The sequence below is a fragment of the Thunnus maccoyii genome, chromosome 7 (genome assembly GCF_910596095.1).
Source record: "Thunnus maccoyii chromosome 7, fThuMac1.1, whole genome shotgun sequence".
Lineage (NCBI taxonomy): Eukaryota > Metazoa > Chordata > Actinopteri > Scombriformes > Scombridae > Thunnus > Thunnus maccoyii.
This window is the reverse complement of record NC_056539.1, coordinates 319,179-337,871: the sequence shown is the minus strand read 5'-3', so window position 1 is coordinate 337,871 and position 18,693 is coordinate 319,179. Positions and strand designations below refer to the sequence as shown.

General features: G+C 39.2%; 2 protein-coding genes across 4 annotated transcripts in view; both read left to right on the top strand.

Annotated features, from left to right (window-relative positions):
• The first annotated feature begins 1,325 nt into the window (after window positions 1–1,325).
• On the top strand, window positions 1,326–12,321 carry commd2 (COMM domain containing 2). Of its 2 annotated transcripts, none has more exons than XM_042415633.1 (6): window positions 1,326–1,528; window positions 3,141–3,218; window positions 4,323–4,405; window positions 4,614–4,688; window positions 6,844–6,952; window positions 11,526–11,699. In XM_042415633.1, the coding sequence occupies exons 1-6, from the start codon at window positions 1,462–1,464 to the stop codon at window positions 11,609–11,611; spliced, it is 498 nt and encodes a 165-aa protein (XP_042271567.1). In that variant the 5' UTR covers window positions 1,326–1,461; the 3' UTR covers window positions 11,612–11,699. The 2 variants fall into 2 exon arrangements, with proteins under 2 accessions (XP_042271567.1, XP_042271566.1); XM_042415632.1 differs by having other exon boundaries at window positions 1,328–1,528; window positions 6,844–6,942; window positions 11,526–12,321.
• Window positions 12,322–13,712: 1,391 nt separating this feature from the next.
• The window catches only part of trappc8 (trafficking protein particle complex subunit 8), an 86,676-nt gene continuing 81,695 nt past the window's right edge, over window positions 13,713–18,693 (top strand). Inside the window, exon 1 of one of the 2 annotated variants that reach the window (XM_042415675.1) lies at window positions 13,713–15,224. In XM_042415675.1, coding sequence (XP_042271609.1) covers window positions 15,068–15,224 — 157 coding nt within the window. In that variant the 5' untranslated portion in view covers window positions 13,713–15,067. The remainder of the gene's footprint in view (window positions 15,225–18,693) is intronic. The other variant, XM_042415676.1, reaches the window with a different exon arrangement.

Sequence of the window (18,693 nt, the reverse complement as noted above, 5' to 3'; positions counted from 1 at the left end):
TCAAATTGACTATTCCAGTGTAAATGGTTTTTGATTTATTGGGAAAATTGCAAAAAGTGTTACAACTATCCCTGGTCTCCCCTACTCTTTATTCTACATTGACTCAACATTCCCCCATGAACAAGCACTTGGCGACAGGGGCAAGGAAGAACTCCCCTTTAACAGGAAGAAACCTCAAACAGAACCAGGCTCTAGGTGGGTGGCCATCTGCTTCGACCGGTTAGGTTGAATTACTTTCCATGCGTTCATATTTTCACTGTCAGTTGATTCTTTAAATATATGTATACCCAAGTATTTAACACTGGATTTAATAGGAATGTAGTATATAGTAGGAATGTCTGTTCTATTTCTCCATTTCTTTGGAGAAATAGAACAGCTCTGTTTAACCCGACGTTTGACTGTAAATTGAGGTGATGTAAAGAAATTGAACTATTTGTATTTCCATAAAGAGATTCTATAATTTGAAATTCGAAATTTGTCCCCAAAACCAGGTTACCTTAAAAAACGGAAAATAAATGGGTGCTCATCATTGAATCAAATGCTTTATAAAAGTCTAGAAATAAAATAAATCCATTACCTTATATTAAATATCTATAATTTAAGAGATCAAGTAATAAGTGAATGTTGTTATGAATAGATCTACCCTTCATGAATACAGATTGGGAATCACTTATAATTTTATGTATATTCTTTTTTGATCTATCATCATAAATAAGGGTTACTACAATTTTGTAGTAGTTGTTCAGTAATCTGATTGGTCTGAGATTATCTAATATTTTGAGGTCTTTACCTGACTCGAGAATTAATGTTATTATTACTTGTTTCATAGTGGAAGGAAATGTCACATCATCAGTTGCTTCTTTTAATAAAAGAAATAATTGATCTTTTAATAAGTCCCAGAAGTACCTATAGAAAGTAGAGAGAATCAGTATCTGGAGATTTGTCTAAAGATAAACCTCCTACTGCTTTATCCAGCTCATCTGAAGTCATATGAGTATCACATAACTGAATAAACTCATCGTCTATGCAAGGAATAAGATTGCTGAAGTGGTTGAAGAAGGAGTCTGTATCAGGAATATAATTCACCACAGAAGGAAACTAATACCTTGGTGATCAAGGTTGGAGTTCCTGTGTATTATTTGAAGGCTGCTAGTCCGACTTCACTACAGCTTTTTGTCACCGCCCTGCTGCCGCCGCCTGATCCTGTCCACTTTTTGGGCGAGGCACAGTTTATTTGAACGAGGGGGGACTGGCACGTTGGAGCAGGTGATTAGGTCCAGAAGATGGCAGTAAAGCAACAATAAAGATAATCGCTGCATTATAAGAATACCAGAGAAGAAGAAGAAGAGGAAACAAAACATCCATGGAACAAAACTGAGATCTTTTTCCGGGTTCATGGATGAGCGTATTCCTGACTGTTAAACTGTTGTTAGAGTGCTGAACAGGACGCTGTCGTCCAGGATGCTGCTGGTTTTGTCTGAAGACCATAAAGAACACCTCGCCTTCCTCCCGAAGGTTGACGCTGCAGGTAAATAACTGCTCTCCCGCTGCTGTGATAGAGGATCAGGGCCATAACAACAACAAGCTTCTAATGTGACCTGCTGACTGTCAGCTGAATGTGCTGGTTGTGAACACAGTATGTGTATTTCCGCAGCTTGGACCAACTACGCTGGCAACAGTGTGCTACTGGGGAAATATATTTAATTGTCTGTAATCATAATCATAATCATAACCACCATCATAACCATCGGTTTTATATCATCACGTTCATAATAAAAACTTAAAAGCATCAGACACACTGTTCCAGTAGTGTGTGAACATTGAGGGAAAGTCTCCAGTCAAACACTCTGTCAGGTTCTGTCCTCACACATGACTGGGACATGTCAGGGTAACTCATAATGCATTTCTCTCATTTATAATACACAGAAGTGCAGTAACAATTCAGATACTATACAGTACTGAAAAAGGATAATCAGCAAAATGCACAAGGTATTAAATTTAAAAGTAGTTGTTATGCAGAATGTCCCCTTTCAGAGTGTTATATTGTGTATGAATAGAGATACACAGTATATGTTTATTTGGAGATAATTTGAACCACTTTACATGCAGTTGGGTAGTTAAATCTAAAACTGCATCTTATTGTAGTTTTGATGGTAAAATCTTAATCTCCCTTAATCACAGACTAAAAGTACAAATACTACAAAATTGTATTTATGTACAGTAATTGAGTAAATGTACTAAGTTGCATTCCACCTCTGATGATACATGATGATATTTGTGCATTAAGATGCACCATTCAGTCAGGAGGGCCTTTTAGATATGGAATCTGTCTTTGAAAACCCTCGAAAAATCTCTTGACCTGATGTGAGAGGAGCATCCCCTTCACAACTTAAAATGCCCTCATGATTTCATGTCTTCTTGAACAGATATTGTTTTGTTGTGTACCTGAAACATTATACGTATACATATTTATTCCATTGCTGTTTTAAGATAGTGGAACAAGACATACATTCATATCTCTAATGTGTTTTTTTTAAATGCTGTGCTTCTCTTGTCTTTCTCTTGGTGTGCGGGAAAAGTCAGGGGGACCCTACCAGATCTGAATGCTCTTTGCTGCATACATTTCTTCAAACCATTTGTGAGGCTGGTGGACAAGGGTCATTGGGCAGCAAAATAAGTTTAATTTATTTAAAGACTTAGATTTCATGCACTTTGACATATATTTTCTTACTTGTGTATATATACATACAGTGTGATGTTACTGTGTATGTTTCTAGATGTCAGTTAGCACAGCTCTGTGATTCAGCACTGTAATGAAATGAGTGTGAACTGTGTGATATTCTGTACCAATCAAACCATTTATGACAATAAAGCAGCCCTCTGCATCTGGCTGACACCATAGCCTCTGTTTTTAAAATATTTGTTTTTGAGGGGGAAAGGACATTTGTTCTCTGTGTGATATACTGAAGCATTATCTCTGTGTATAACAACTGAATGATATCAGCATAGTTCCCTAGGAGAATGATGACATCAGACATTTTGTCTATATAATCATAACCCCAAATAAGAATTGAACACATTCATCGTTTTTTGGTTTAATATATTGAGCATATGTGGCCATGTTTTTTGTTTGTCCTCAGTGGTTGGTGAGTTTGGTCGCATAGCACTGGAGTTCCTAAGGAGAGGAACCAGCCCCAAGATCTATGAGGGAGCAGCCAGTAAGACATACTCCATTCATTACACACTCCCTACCAAGTAGCTGACTGGGCCACTCCAACACTCCTGGCCACTACTGTGGATGAAATGACCATAAAATGACAATGACGTTGAATCAACAGCTCTCTAAAACAGTTTCACTAAAAACTGAGCATCGTTTTAAAAAAGAGCTTCATTGAACTGCTCTTATATCAGGTTTTATTTTACATGTTTATGTCAAGAACAACAAGGTGACTTTTTGTAAAACCTGCTGAATAAAAATCTGTTTAATTGAAACCCCTAATACATGCACAGTACTAAATGGACTGTGTGACAGATATGCACACTTTATGGGTAATGAGACAACTTGCCCCAGTGGTAGATGGTTAATTCTACATGTCTCCCATTATTTATATTAGTCTCACAATCTTCGTTAAACTGCTGTTTTAAATGTCAGATATTATAGTTGTTGAAAAAAGTCTGTGTTGCTTCACTGTGATGTTGTTCTCTGTGCAGAATGATGTATGTTCAGAGTTGGTTTTCACAATCATCTGCTGAAGGAGGAAAGTTCCTCTGTGCTCACCTTAAATCTCAGTGCACATACATTTAGAATGGACTTTACAGTGAAGAAGTAGACAGCTTGTAACCAGCAGTTAAACATTTGAAATGAAGAATATTTGCATATTGATTGTTGGTATTTTTCTTTGTGGGAGAATGAGTAATATGTAATTTTAAGATTTTTTTAACAAGGTTATTGAACTTTTTTGTGGAAAAAACATCAGACACAAGTATTAATCAAAGCAGAGTATTTTTATATGTCTAAAACATGTCTGGAAATGAATTTTAAATAATTTGGTACAGCTCAAATCATAAATAACTAAAAGGAATAGCATGTAAAGAATTTGGCACTGTGTACCTCTGCTCTGTAGGTGGAATAATTTAGTTTTGTGTCCACTAACCAATATATCACATGATAGTAAGGGTGCTTTGAGGTCATTATTATTAGTGCTTAACAGAACTGAATAAATCATTAGGACACTTCTCAATGTCATGCAACTTTGACATCCATGCTACCTAGCAACTGCCAGGACTTCAAAGTAAATCCATAATTGCACCACTGCTTACAGGGAAGCTGTGTGTTCCTGTGGAAATGGTGCAGCATGGAGTGGAAGGCCTGATGTTCCTGATGACAGAGAGCTCCAAACACATGGTGACTCACACACACACACACACACACTGACCCTTCTCTCTGTGATAAAATGGCAGAGGTTCATAAAGACTGTTTGATGTCATCTATAACACTAAAAACATCTAATGAGCCAGATATGTCACCAGCTGTGTTGAACATTTAAGTATTGAAGGAGTCAACTGCTCCTTGTGTCACTTTCCCTTGTGAATGTGTTTGTTTGTTTGTGTAGATCTCTGAAGTGGATTTCCTGGACTCAGTGATGGTTTTGGGGTTTGTTGAAGAGCTTAACCAGATTCTTCTACAGGTAATTTATAATCTGTTTTCTTTATCTAAGGAGATGATTCAGTGTTTTCCCTAGGTTGACTGTTTTGGGGTGGTGGGGGGTTGCTAATCAACAACTCAAGACACTCATCAGCCGCACATTTCTCCATTCTCTGTTAAAGAGCGGCTGAGATTGACACTAAAATGAGAATTGCTGGTCCACCTTAAAGGTCAGCCCACCTTAAGTGAGCCTGGTCAGGTTAGGTTAACATGCAAGTATGGACTATCCACTGGGCCAATTGGGCTGGTGCCTGGGGGCCTCCGACCTCTGGGGAGCCTCCAAACCCCCACCGCCTCATCCTGGCTTTGCTTTTTTTTCTATCAAATCAAATAATTTAATTTAGTGTGTGTGTTGAACCACAAACCAATGAATGAAGAGTTACTTTATTTGCAAATAAGAAAAATATTACGATTGGTTTGCTGTCTGTATCATGACGATGACAATGGTAATTAAGCAGCAAGGCTGGCCAGCTGGGTGTGACAGATGCTTTGAACATCATTGGTAACAAATGTTGAAGCAGTGAAGCAGCAAAGAAAAAGACAAAAAAGAAAAGGATATCAGAGACATTGAACTTCAGTTCATGAATTAGCCAAGCAGGTAGCTCCTGGTCTGAAAAGTGAGGCCAGAGGAATATATACTGTGTTGAACATACGATAATATAAGACTTTAGGAGGACACCTGCATGTTCTTTTTGTGTTTTCAATAAATGCAGTCACCACGACAACCATGACACATTCCCCTGGAAGTCACCAGATAACACAGTCACACCAGTGACCCTGTTAACTGGCAGCTGAATGTGTCGTGCTTGCTCATAGTGATGGCAGCTGGCTCCTAAAAGCCTTATCAATTTTACTTTAATCAATCAGTCAATGTGTTTATTATCTACGCCAACCATTTACGTGAGTTAAAATGCACTCAGAAAGAAGCATTCACCTCATAACGTTTCTTATAATGTGGGAAACAAAACATAGCCTATAAACTGGCAGTGAAGCTGTAGTCTATCTTGTGATTTTATACTGTTATCTTCAATCAGAAAGTGGCCCATATTCAACCGATTAACCTGCTTTGTCATTGTGCACGCACTACAAGTAGAGTTTGTGGCTAAATATTGTGTAAACTGTGTAGTCACACAGCCAGTATTCACAAGGTTTGACCAGCCTACTGTCTGTTTAACTTGTGACCATCAGTCTGGATACTGCAATGAGAGCGTTTCATCTCAAGCAAGCCCTTTAAAAAGATTAATTTCAGAAAAATAAGTGAGGAAATGTGAATGCTTCTTGGTGGTGACACCATTTAATTTACCTAATGTAATACAAAAAGGACCAGAGGAATATATACTGTGTTGAACATATGATAATTTAAGACCCAGGAGGACGCCAACATGTTCTGTTCATGTTTTCAACAGCTGCCAACAACAACCACAGCACAGTCCCCTGAAAGTCACCAGATAACACTGGTTAAACTGAAATACCGGCCGGCATGCTAACTTCAGCGACCCGCTTTAATTTCCCGCTCTGGCGTCACACACAAAAACTCTGAATAACAGTAACTGCAACAAACTGAAGTTCAGAAGTTTAAACAAGCTTCTTAGAAACAGAAAGAGATAACAGAAAGATTAAAAAAGAGTGAAACTAAAAGTGTAAATGTGAAAACTGTAGCTGACAACAAAACAAACACTGCACCTCTGTTTCCCACTTAGGAGCAGAGGAGATACTAAATACCAGTAATGTCTCACTTCGCTCTAAATCCAGACACCACAAACGGGCAAAGAAATGTACAAAGGAGGCTGGAGTTTTTTTTCCTCCCTGTGAATTTTATTTAGTTTTTTTCCCTAAGCCTCGTGGGCCCTCTGCACAGCCCATGCATTAAAACAGCGCTGATGCTGATTTCTCTTGGGAGGGCCAAATTCCAAATTCCTGGGTGTGGCCCCCCAGGGCCCACCCATAATGCCGGGACTGTGTGCAGGTGGATGGGGAAGTCAGGTGATGCAATTGGCGGGAAAACGGGTAACTGCAGGGCAGGTCTCAAATGACAGGATAGGTCAGTGACAGCGAAAATGGCAACAAAGGATGATGATAGTTTGACCTGAATTGGCCGTTGTGACAGACTGAGTGTGTGAGGGTTTTTGTTTTTGCAGCTCTACCTGCAGCACCACAATCAGATCCGCAATGTCCTAAGTCTGCTGCCCTCCAACCTGCCTGCCTACCACAATGTGGAATGGAGACTGGATGTACAGGTGTGTGTATGTACGTGAGTATGCTAGATACTGTTCAAGTCTGTCTTAACACAATACTTTAGTGCCAATATGTTTGTAGAAATGGGTCTTAGTCGCTGTAACAATTTCTTCTCTCCACACTGACATTGAAGCTATTCCACTGGTACATGACTACATTGTAAGAGATGAGGACAGAATCCACAGCTCTTGTTGTGTTCAAAAATACATTCAAAGTTGTCTGAGTGAGCTAAATCATGTTGGGATCTTCCAAAGTCTGTTTAGTACAAGATACCCTGTCTTTGCAGATTTGATAGCTGGAATATTTTTGCAGTATTTGTTGGGTTTTTTTTAGAATGTTTTTAAATTACTTTTTAAACATAAATAGACAAGGGGCAAAGAAATTATAAAAGTAAAACAAATATAATACAGCTTGAACCACCTCACTCACACCAACCCTCCCCTCAGACTCCTCTGGGCAGAACAATACAAACTACTGGTAAGAAATAGTAAAAATTCATAGCACATCAGCATTTCATACTGAGACTTCATATCAGGAAGTAATCAACTAATATAGAAACGCAAGATTAAAAAAAAGAAAGACGAAGGACAAGAAGACAAATAACAAAACAAATACACACATACATAACCATGTACATATATGCATACACACATGCTTCTTAAACTAAAAATACTATATCTACTTACATCTCTATACATGAATTTTCCGTCTTAGCGATCTTAGCATTTCTTCCCTTTTATGAAACAGTACTAAGGGATCCCATATTTCCTTTAAATGACTCCTGTTTGTTTCACAGTATACAGTGGTGCTTGAAAGTTTGTGAACCCTTTAGAATTTGCTCTATTTCTGCATAAATATGACCTAAACATGATCAGATTTTCATGCAAATCTAAAAAGTAGATAAAGTTAGTCAGGGGTTATGCAAAACAATTCCACAATAACGTAGGGTGTTATTGTGCTCACACAGTGTGCGAGTGAAAATCATGAGTAGCCGCTTGATATTTGTGATCGTGTGAATTTTTAGCAGCAGCGGTGCACCGCTGCAGAAGGAATATAGGGGAAACACTGAATGGTGTGCATTGCACAGTTGCAAAGGAGAAAACCACTGTTCTCCAAGAAGAACATTGCTGCTTGTCTACGGTTTACTCAAGACCATGTGGATAAGCCAGAGGGCTGTTGGGAAAATTTTCTGTGGACGGATGAGACCAAAATCAAACTTTCTGGCTTTAATGAGAAACGCAAAAGGAAATGCAAACATTGCATTCCAGCATAAGAACCTTATACCATCTATGGTGGCAGTATCATAGTTTGGGCCTGCTTTGCTGCCTCTGGACCAGGATGAATGGGCTAAAATTCCTCCAAGCCAATCTGCAGGCCTGATAAACATTTACCAGAAACATTTAGTTGAAGCTGTTGCTGCGAAAGGGGGTCACACCACTTACCGAAAGGAAGGGTTCACATACTTTCGCCTCACACAAATGTGTAAGATTGGATAAATTTCCTCAATAAATAAAGGAATAAGTTTAATGTTTTTGTTTCATTTGTTTAATTTGGTTCCCTTTATCTAGTTTTAGGACTTGTGTAAAAATCTGATCATGTTTTATGTCATATTTATGTAGAAGTAGAAAAAATTCTAAAGGGTTCATAAACTTTCAAGCAGCACTGTATATGTCATTTTTTCTAATGCCATACAAGACACCATCTCCTTAATCCACTTATCATTACTTCTACTTTTCCAGTTAAGGGCTAAGCTCAGCCTCTTTGCTTGAAAAAGACACATGTTGATGAGCACATACAGGCCCTTTTTATATTTAGAACCTTTGGGTATAAATTCATGGTAAATACTCTGGGTTCAAAGGGGAGCTGAACTGAAACCAACAGAAAACCAGTCCTTATCAACTTACATTTCCATAAGCAATGAAGAAGTGTTCCTTTGACATCATTACATTCAGTACAAGTACAAGCACTACTGTCAAATTTGTGAATTTTGACAGGTGTAACATATGCTCACATCAGCCATTTATACTGAATTAACTTGAAAAATAAGAAAAATAAAACATAATCATTTGAGTTGAGCTGCCCAGTAGTACCACTGCAAATTTGGGCACTTAGGTCCTCCCCTGTCATATGGAAGGCACAGAAGCCATCAATGTTTTTAAAATATGAATACTGATGATTAAAGAGATTGGTAATGTCGTCCTTCGTGCCAGGAGTTTGGTAGCCTGCTCTAACACTGGGTCATAATTAGTTTGTGCTATATTATCTATATAAGGGACAACCTTAATTCCCAAGTAGGTGAAACAATCAGAAGGGGGGTGATTAGCAGCCACACATTTCTCCGCTCTCTATTTCTCTGTTTAGCATTGTCAGGTTAGGCTAACCCATTGTTGCTAACTTCGGAGCTAACCCTCAAGCTGCAGCATTTATTAACTGACAAACTGTAGTCTGTACTGTAAAAAAGGCGAGAGAGAGAGCACCAGATAGAGAGAGAGAGAGAGAGAGAGAGAGAGAAGCAGTGGTAGAGCGAGCTAGAGAGTGAATGAAGAGAGGGAGCACTGGTAGCGAGAATGCCGGTCAATCAGATCAAAAAATGTTATTTTCTGATTGTTTCACAGCAGTTATGTTCTGGAGTACAAATAAACACGCCCACACCTCTGCTCGACCCTGCAGCTGAACACCACACCGCCTGATTTGGTCTGAATATGGCCTTACTGATAAACTTTTCCACTGCTCTGCTCACATTCACCGTCACTTTTCTGGTGCTCGCTCTCTCGCTTAACCCATGGATGTATTATAAGAGCTGGATACTGGACTAAAAATTGAGCCCATTCAGTCCTTTAGGAATTGCTCACCTGGCGCATACACCAAAAAATGTTTTTAGCTTCCAGGTTTGCTTCTGCGTTGTGCGGCCCACTGAATATGCGCAGTAGTGTTTCCCCCGCTGGTCCTGCCCACGAGCTCCCACTTGGCCCATAGATTTTACATTGTGACGACGTCACAGATTTTAAAATCACTTTTCTCGGCTTGAGGAAAGTTTTACAAACATAAAACCTCCATGGATCAAAAGTTCATAATAGAAAGAGTCATAATTTGGGGGGTCCTGTCAACAGTTTTACAGGCGTCTCTTTTACAATGGTGGTCTATGGGGAAAATCCTTTCCCCATAGATTTTTCACTGCAATAGCGCAAGTGGCCACTGGGAAAAATTGGCTGCAAGGCTGAGTGGCGGCTCTTATTATACATCCATGGCTTAACCACTCACTCGCTCAAGTACTGCCCTATTCATAAAAAGGAGTTATGCTACCTGCAGTTTCCCAGGCAACGACATAGACGTTGACTCACGTTTCGAAACAGCGCTGCTCAGAGGCTCCCAAATGAAATTGATTTCCGAATAAATGGATATTTGGCGTTATTTTTGGCATTTAAAAAAAATATTTTTTGGCTTGGCGGGGGTACTCGTTGGCCTGGCGGCCTGCCAGGCCTGTACTATTATAGAGGAAACACTGAATATTGATTGATTTGATTTATTGATTGGGACGGTGTGCAGTTTTAAACATTAAAGATGCACTGCACTGGAGTTAGCTGGAAGCTAATTTGCATCTGTAGTCCCCCACAATCAAAACATACAACAGCACAACAACAAACAGTACAAAGCAAAAAAAAACATGATATGGTACAATATATAGTTTAGATTGTCTGTGTCTGCTGGGTTCTGAAAGAAACAAGAAGCAAATGCACTCAAGAGATTTCCTTTGATCTGCACCGAGTTGTGACTAACTTATTGTCAAAAAGGACATAAACAAACCACTTGTGAGGATCAGTAGAAGAGAAGCTGTGAGGAAAACGAATGAACAACACGGTCGCAACATCACCGGCTAAACTGACAACATTTGGTGAGGGGACAAGTATAAATAAATACATGTTATGTGCTTTATTCTGTAACATGAGTAAATCTACAACCAACTACTAGAATGTGTCCTCCACCACAACTTGGTTAGTACTAGTTTTAGCTCACTCAGACTGCTGAAGCCTCATATTAGCTTCATATCAACTTTGGAATGTATTTTTAAATATGCATACATATTGACAAGTCAACATTGTTTTAAGACAGACTTGAAAAAAACCAGAACCTGTCTTGTATTATTATTAATAATCGTTATTGATTATAATTCAACTGCTGTATATTCAAATGGATAATGTAATAGATAAGTGAACATGTTTACTGTTATATTCTGTTAGGTGTCGTCTTTTTGTGTCATTGTGTTTGTTAATTTAGTAGTTTTTAAGTCAGTCAATTACTAAGATCAGACCAGTGAGTCACTTTCCACCAGCAGACTTTGTGAACCTGCAAGTATGAAATTTGGAAAGGAGGAAGTCAGAGTACACTAATTAACTAATTAATAATAATTAATAATTAACTAATTAACTAAGTCAGAATACACGGAGAAAACTACGTAGACTGGTTTTGTGTTTTCACCACTTACAGCTATAAAGGTTCAGTTTAGCAATATTCAGATTTTAACTTATTTTCTTCCCTTTGTTTCTCTATCACTCTCACTGTGATTTCCTTCACTCTGTCCTGCCAGTTGGCGAGTCGTTCAGTCCGTCAGCAGGCCATTCCCATGCTGACACTGCGGCTGCTTCTGATGAGAGGTTGTGGCAGCTGCACTGACCACAACAGCAGGGTGCTTCAGACAGACCCCAGCACACTCCTGCACCTCATCGCCACGCTGGAGGCTGCTCTCACTGCCATGAAAACCAGTCACACTCGCCGCATATTACGCAACATCAAATAACATCCATACCCCCCACACACACCACCACCATCCACCCACCACAACCCCCATCCCTGGTCTCTTTCTGTGTAACGTGTGGCAGGATATACACATAACATGCCTTTTATACCTGGAAAACATTAAGCAGTCTCTCTGCAGTGTTGAATGTTTTATTTTGTTTTGAATGTTAAACTAGATTTTTAATCCATCTGACTAATGAAATGATCAGTACTTTATTACTCTTGAGTCACGATATGTGCCAGACAGTACTGGCTGCATTGTGTGCAACGTTTCTACAGTGCTGCTGATATTAAATTAAAGTGTAAAGCAGAGAAAACAATGTAAAGATAGAAAGGCTCTGACTTCAAGGAGTACAATACATCTGTGTCAACATGTGACTGGAACAGAACATTACTTACATGTTGTTAATGATGCTGAGTGTTTAAACTGAGCAGGGGATGGACAGTCATTCCTGTTTCCAGTGAAAGCAGCATGTTATGTATTCAATTCATGCTAATGTGCTGCATAACAATGCTTTTTTGTTCTGTATGATGTCTGATTCTGAGCCATGTTTTATAAAGGCACATCAAGCTTGGTGAAAACTTTGCATAGTCGAGGGTGTATTCAGGTACACACAGACTTTTGCCTATTTATCCTATTCATTGGCCAACTATTGCATTCTATGTTTTGCTGCAATTTTAAATCAGTAACAACAATGACAAGCAATTGTACTAGCTACCACAATATAATGAAACACAAAATAATTGAATGCATAACTTAGATAATTAGCTATAAGCAATATGTCCCTCAGTAATGAGGGCTGTTCAAATCTGGTGGTCTTAACCCAGTTTAGGCCTGTGTTTACTCTGTTTTTCTTATTATCAACAGATCCTATGAAACGACCCAAACCGACATGTGTTAGTGCATCTCAAAAATACTTTCTGACCTCTACCGTGTGTGAGGTTCTCAGGTCATAGTCCCCTGGTTCCTACTGAAGACAAATCTTTATAAACTCCTCACATATACATTGTTTCTGCTTTTTTTTAAAAAAAAAGGCTCAGAAATGTCCTTAAACAGCTGGTCACTGTAGATTTAAGCAAATGTTGCTCAAACGAGGAAATAATGCATATAGGGACTATTTTCAGCGGTGGATGAATCCACATTTCAAGATTCAAGATTAATTTATTATCATTTGATAACACAAGGGTGTATAACGATATGTAGTTTGTAATCCCTTTATGCTACTCACAAAAAACAATTATATAAATGGAATAACAAGTCATAAAAATAATACTATTTTTTATATTGAAGTGCAGAGGATGAATGGAGGAGTCTTGGCTGAGGACAGAAACTACTCTGTAGTCTGGTGGTACGACTGTATCTTTTGCCAGAGAGCAGCAGGGTGGACAAGCTGTGGCTGGGGGGGGGGGGGGGGGGCGGGGGGGGTATTGTCTTTTAGTATCCTTTGGGCTCTGTGCAGGCACCTCACCTCACTGATATCACTGACACTGGGTAGATTCGTACTGATGATGTTCTGGGTAGTTTTAATCACCCACTGCAGAGCCTTCCTGTCTTGGGCCAAGCACATCTCATTTGATGCTCTAGTGAGTATTTCTGGCAGCAGGATGGTGTGTGTTGGATTGAGTCAAAATACACTACAGGGTGTCTTCATGGTAGTGAAGGAACACACCCAGTGCAACAGTATGGCTCATTGATGTGTTTTTAAAAGTTTTTAGACAACAATGGGGCTCTATGGCACAGATGAATAAGATAGCAGACTTTCAGATTATTTTCAGATTAGACTTTGATATACATACAATACTAATATTTGTTTTTGGTTTACGTCTTGACAGTAAGATACAAAAATCATGGATAGGCACAATAGGCACAAATCAGAAATAACCTAATAACTCATAATACTGTGTACAAAGGCTACTTGGATTCTCAATTTTTGCCACCAATATACTTCAAGTAATAACAGTAAAGCAGTATCATTGTTTGAGTTACACGGTGTATAATGATCTTGTCATTGAAACACAATGATTAGCTGCATATTAATTTTTAATACTTCTAAACACAATTCTTACACACTAAAAATTAAACAAGGCAGTTGCACAAATTATACAAATTTTCCAAATGTAACCCAAGACTCCAAATTTCAAATTTACCATATTTGGTTTAAGTAAGAGAAAGAGATGAGCAGTCCAGTCCTGGTTGTTGATGTCATGTGGCTTCTGCCATCTTGTCTGCAGCCAGGTTTTCATGATCTAAAATGCCTTAAACCCCACTTTCTCTTAACCATACTTACAACACATTGCTTTTTTACAAATCTTTAACAATCTAGCAGATTAAAATGTACAAATACACATTACACAAACACACATATGCTATACATTTGTCCCAACATGGTTTTCTCACCAATTATAAAGCTTACATGTCACTATCTTCTGCCTAAGGCCTGAACTGTGTACACAAATAAAGCTAATTAAGTATTTCATGTAAATTAGAAAAGAGGAGAGAAACAGATAAAGCTGCACCAAGACTCCATATATAGTTTGACCTCCAGGGTACTGCAGACTTTTGTACAGTTCATGTCCATAAAACAGAGTCAGGAGGATGGAAAAGTATATTTACAAAGGTACATCTGACATGCCATTAGGCCCCTCCATTAATACCTAGAACACCAAGGACCAATCTCCAAGCCGTCTACTTTCTCGTCAACTTCTCTTCTTCCCTCTGCGCGGCCAGTGGGAGATTCCAAACCCAACTGTTTGCTTCTTGTTCTGTTGATGTTTGTTCCCCCTTACCCTAACTTGCATCCGTGGCGCTATACACCCAAACTTCTCACTAATCCCAACCAGTTGTCTTCTGAGGCGTTTAACCTGACCGCAAGTTTACTTTAACCCCGACCAGTTACCTCTGCTACGTCTAACCATAAATCCTAACCCCAACCGCGGAGGTGGTGCCACGGAATACACAATTGTAACAGGAGGGGAACATTATTTAAGGTTGGAATAGACTTCGACACAACACTTTTGTATTCCATCTGTCGTACGCTCTGAGAGAGAAGAGAGAATTTTGTTAATTGACAATGCATCTCGGTTGTGCATCATACATTTTTCAGACCGTAGAAGAAAAAATAAAATATTTTATAAATGTTGTAATCGTCCAGCACGGCGTCATGCATCACCTGACCATTTCAGTTACACAGGAAGTCGGTTGGCGAATTCAACATGGCAGTTGTCTGCTAGTAGAGGATGAGTTGTCTTAAGCAATGAAACAATCAGGCTTTCTTAAACTATAAGACAGTTGACCCGTTTCACTTTGTTACTTGCTTTTGACGCTGGTCCGACATGGCCCAATGTGTTCAGTCTGTGCTGGAGTTCGTCCAGGATTCGTTCGTCCCGCTGGTGGCCGTCTTATGCAGCGAAGAAGCGGAGAGAGTGACTCGCAAGAACAACCTGAATTTTGCTGAACTGCTGCGGCCTTTCTGCAGACTAACGTCCGATGGTAAGAGCAACTATTTAGAAGCCACCATGTCCATCGACTGTCAGTCTGAAATCTGTCGCCAACTGAGCCTTAGTGAGGTAGCTAGCTCGTTAGCCTGAGCAGGGTACACTGGACACCAGCTTCGCGCTAACAGACGGCTAGCAGACCGGATTGTGACTAAGCAGCTGTGTATTGACAGGACGGGCATACGAGGTCCAAGCTGGACATCTGAGAGGGCCGAGTGACACCTTACCATTCAGAGCTGCTCTTTTCGACTACGTTCAGTCAGCCAGTAAACAATTCTGTTAGTGTTGGATTATCAGACCTAGCAACAAATAGATGAAGCGGTAAGTTAAGCAAGCTAATTGGCTAATGGGCTTTAGAGCAGTCCACACATGAAGGCTAACCTGATAGCCAAGTGAGACTAAGGTGCAAGCAGTGTCATAAACTGTTGTCAACATAACGATAATGGAGAGAGTCACTGTGAATCATGCATATTCTGCCCGGACTAACTCCAGCAGAGCTACAGCCAAGACACACCACGTCCTGTCCGAGTCATGATTAAGTCCACAAGGACTGGAGAATGACTTTCCATTGTTCAGTGCGAGCTCAGGTTTAACCGGTGTCCATTAACTATCCGTTTAATTCTGACATTTGAGAGTTATCCCAGAACCTCCAGAATCACTCAGGGCACGTTATCTTCTGCTTGAACTGGAGCATAAAAGGTGCCACTAGTATTCCAAAGCAGCTGCCTGCATAGCATAAAATTGCAGCATAGGTGGCACGAATTTTGTTCAGCAATTATTAATTGTGGGTTACAAATGACTGATTTTTAAAGCAAAAATCTAATTTTTATTTATGTTGAATGATCAAACAATTGTATTCTGATGAGCTCAGTACAGACAATCAGAAATCCAAACTCAGCAGGTCTGATGGAAGCAGAATACATTGTACTGTTGCACATTGTTGGCTCTGGGTTTGAGCTGTTAACAGCCCTTTTTTAAAACTTTATTAAACATGTAATAACAATCATAGCCAGGGATTTTCAGACAGAAATCATATATTACAATGACATTAGGACAAGATTATAAAGTACTTAACTTTAACATTTTACAAGCTTTCTTGTTAATACAAGCAGTACGTTTTGCAAGAACAAAATGTACTGCTTGTAATCATTTCAAAGACTGAAAGGATGGCTTGTGATTGTAAAGGTTATTAACTTAATTATAAATAATGTGTTTTTGCCAACTATAGAATACAATTAATAATGCAAAAACTAATTATCTTTAGCAGAGGAATTATTGAGTTATAAACATACTGACATCTTGTGGACCCCTGTGAGATTGGGGACATGACCAAAACAATTGACACAAATCTTCAAGGCACAATTCACAAAAAGAACAGCTGACATCAGTGTCCATTTTTAATATTTTTGTAGAAAAACCTTTGACAGATAATACAGATGAAAAAAAATGCTGTGTAGTACTGTGTGAACAACAGTGATTCATATATTGGTCTTGCTGGGTTGCGTGTTTGCTAAAAGGCAAAACAGTGTTCATTTGTCTGTTTTTTTAAAAGGGTGAATGTGTGCCATCCATCTATACAAGAATGTCATGCATTAAGGCTGGGTTTCTCATTGTGTACAGATGTGAAAAGTTCTTATTTTACAGCATGTTTTGGCTGATTAAGAAGATAACCAGTGGTGTGAGGTAGTAATGACGGGTTCCAGTACAAGATTTTTTTATGGGCCCTATTCACTGCGAGATGTACGCACAATCATGCAAACACACATGTACAATATTAGAGACAGCTCTTTGATTTTGTAATCAGGTCAGGCTTTTACACACAACAGACATGAAAAATAACCATTATAAAAAGTAAATACTGTGAATAAGACTTAATGTTTTTTCTATGGTTGCTGGTTCACAGTGGCATAGTGATCAAAACTTTGATTTAATCACCAAGTGGCTCAAATGACAACCTGTGCTGTCCAGAATCCTTAACAATGACCTTTAAATCCAACTTGCTGGCTCTGGTGTTCCAAAACTGACAGGCTAGCTGGTCCACTCAGTCTCTTTTCTCTTACAATTGTTTTAACTTTGAAAAAGAAAGTGACAGGTAATGTCATGAACAATAGCAGACCAGAGCACTAAATGTACATATGACTGAATAGTGATCCACTGTAAGCATCTTTGCAAGTTGGAAGAGACTGTCACCAGGAGCTCTGATGGCAATGAACTTCTGCTAGTGCACGCTGCCATGCTAATGCTACTGGGACCAGGTATAACAGGAATGTTCACCAGTGGACAACTATTTATTAAAAAGCCTTCCAATTTTGTTAGTGTAACAATGTTATCCTCCAGTGCATTTTTCTCCTTTCTCCTCTGAAATATGCTTTTGTGTTGTAAAGTCATTTTTGGCTCTGTGCTGCTTGCTAAACTTTTAGTTAGCTAGAAATGATGTTTCCCGGTCAAATGCAAAAAAAGTGTCACATGATGAAATTGATGCTAGAATACATAGTATTTCCTAGCAATCACTGCATATGATAAAGTAAAAAAGCAATGTCCACAAAGTATTTAATTAACTTGCACAGTTCATTTGTTCATAGTAAATTAATTGCCAAATATACATAAAATGCTAACATACAGACATCAGAACTTGTGATTGCAGTTTTATAGTTACAAACTTGGAAATGTGATAACAACCATGACAGACACAAGCTAACCTTTATTGGAGGTATGCTGCTGTAGTTCATGCTGTCTGTCCATGACTTGTACTTACAGCAGTTTTTTTACTTTGTCTTAAATGAGACATTAAATTTTGCAATTAATCCGTGGTTCACATGTGTGCTGAACTGTGGGGGGTGATCTGTACGAATCACAGATCAGTCACGTTCCGTTACACCGCTACAAAGTAATGGTGCATGCATTGAAACTGACTTCATCTTACATGTTAATGGGAGGGGCCCACACCACCTGTATTTGAGTGGAGGGGTCGGGCCCCATCAGGCCACGGGCTCCAGCGCAGTTGCCCTGGCTGCACTGCCTATATTTACACCAGTGAAGATAACCTTTTGCCTCCACTAATCCTCTCGAGATCACTCACTTTAGATGTTGGTATAGCTGATCACACAGCACAGATAGAGTGATTAATATGTATTTATTGTATTCTGTCAGATGAAATTTGCTCTTTGCTTGCCACGAGATATGGCGCCGAATGTCAGACATTTGGTACACAGCATAGGCTTACGTCATCAAAAAGTCTGCAAAGTAGCTCTTTCTAGGCAACAAGGATGCTACCGGGGTATCTGAAGAACACTGCGGACTGTTTTGTGTACAATGTATTTGAGGTTTTTTTTTTTTTTCAAAAGAAGGCTCTGGCAAGTGCCATTCAGGTCAGACGGTGACGAAAAAAACAAATCAAGAAGAGTTTGAGTGCATGAAATGTAGTTGTCTCGCTATGCAAAAGGAGAATTCAACTTGGTCAGAGA

Bases quoted from the DNA above. Each gene is read 5' to 3' on its own strand.
- commd2 (XM_042415632.1), top strand. From the start codon at position 1,462: ATGCTGCTGGTTTTGTCTGAAGACCATAAAGAACACCTCGCCTTCCTC. The intron at 3,219-4,322 runs GTAAGACATACT...CACTGCTTACAG, and splicing joins GATCTATGAGGGAGCAGCCA to GGAAGCTGTGTGTTCCTGTG. The intron at 4,689-6,843 runs GTAATTTATAAT...TTGTTTTTGCAG, and splicing joins TTAACCAGATTCTTCTACAG to CTCTACCTGCAGCACCACAA.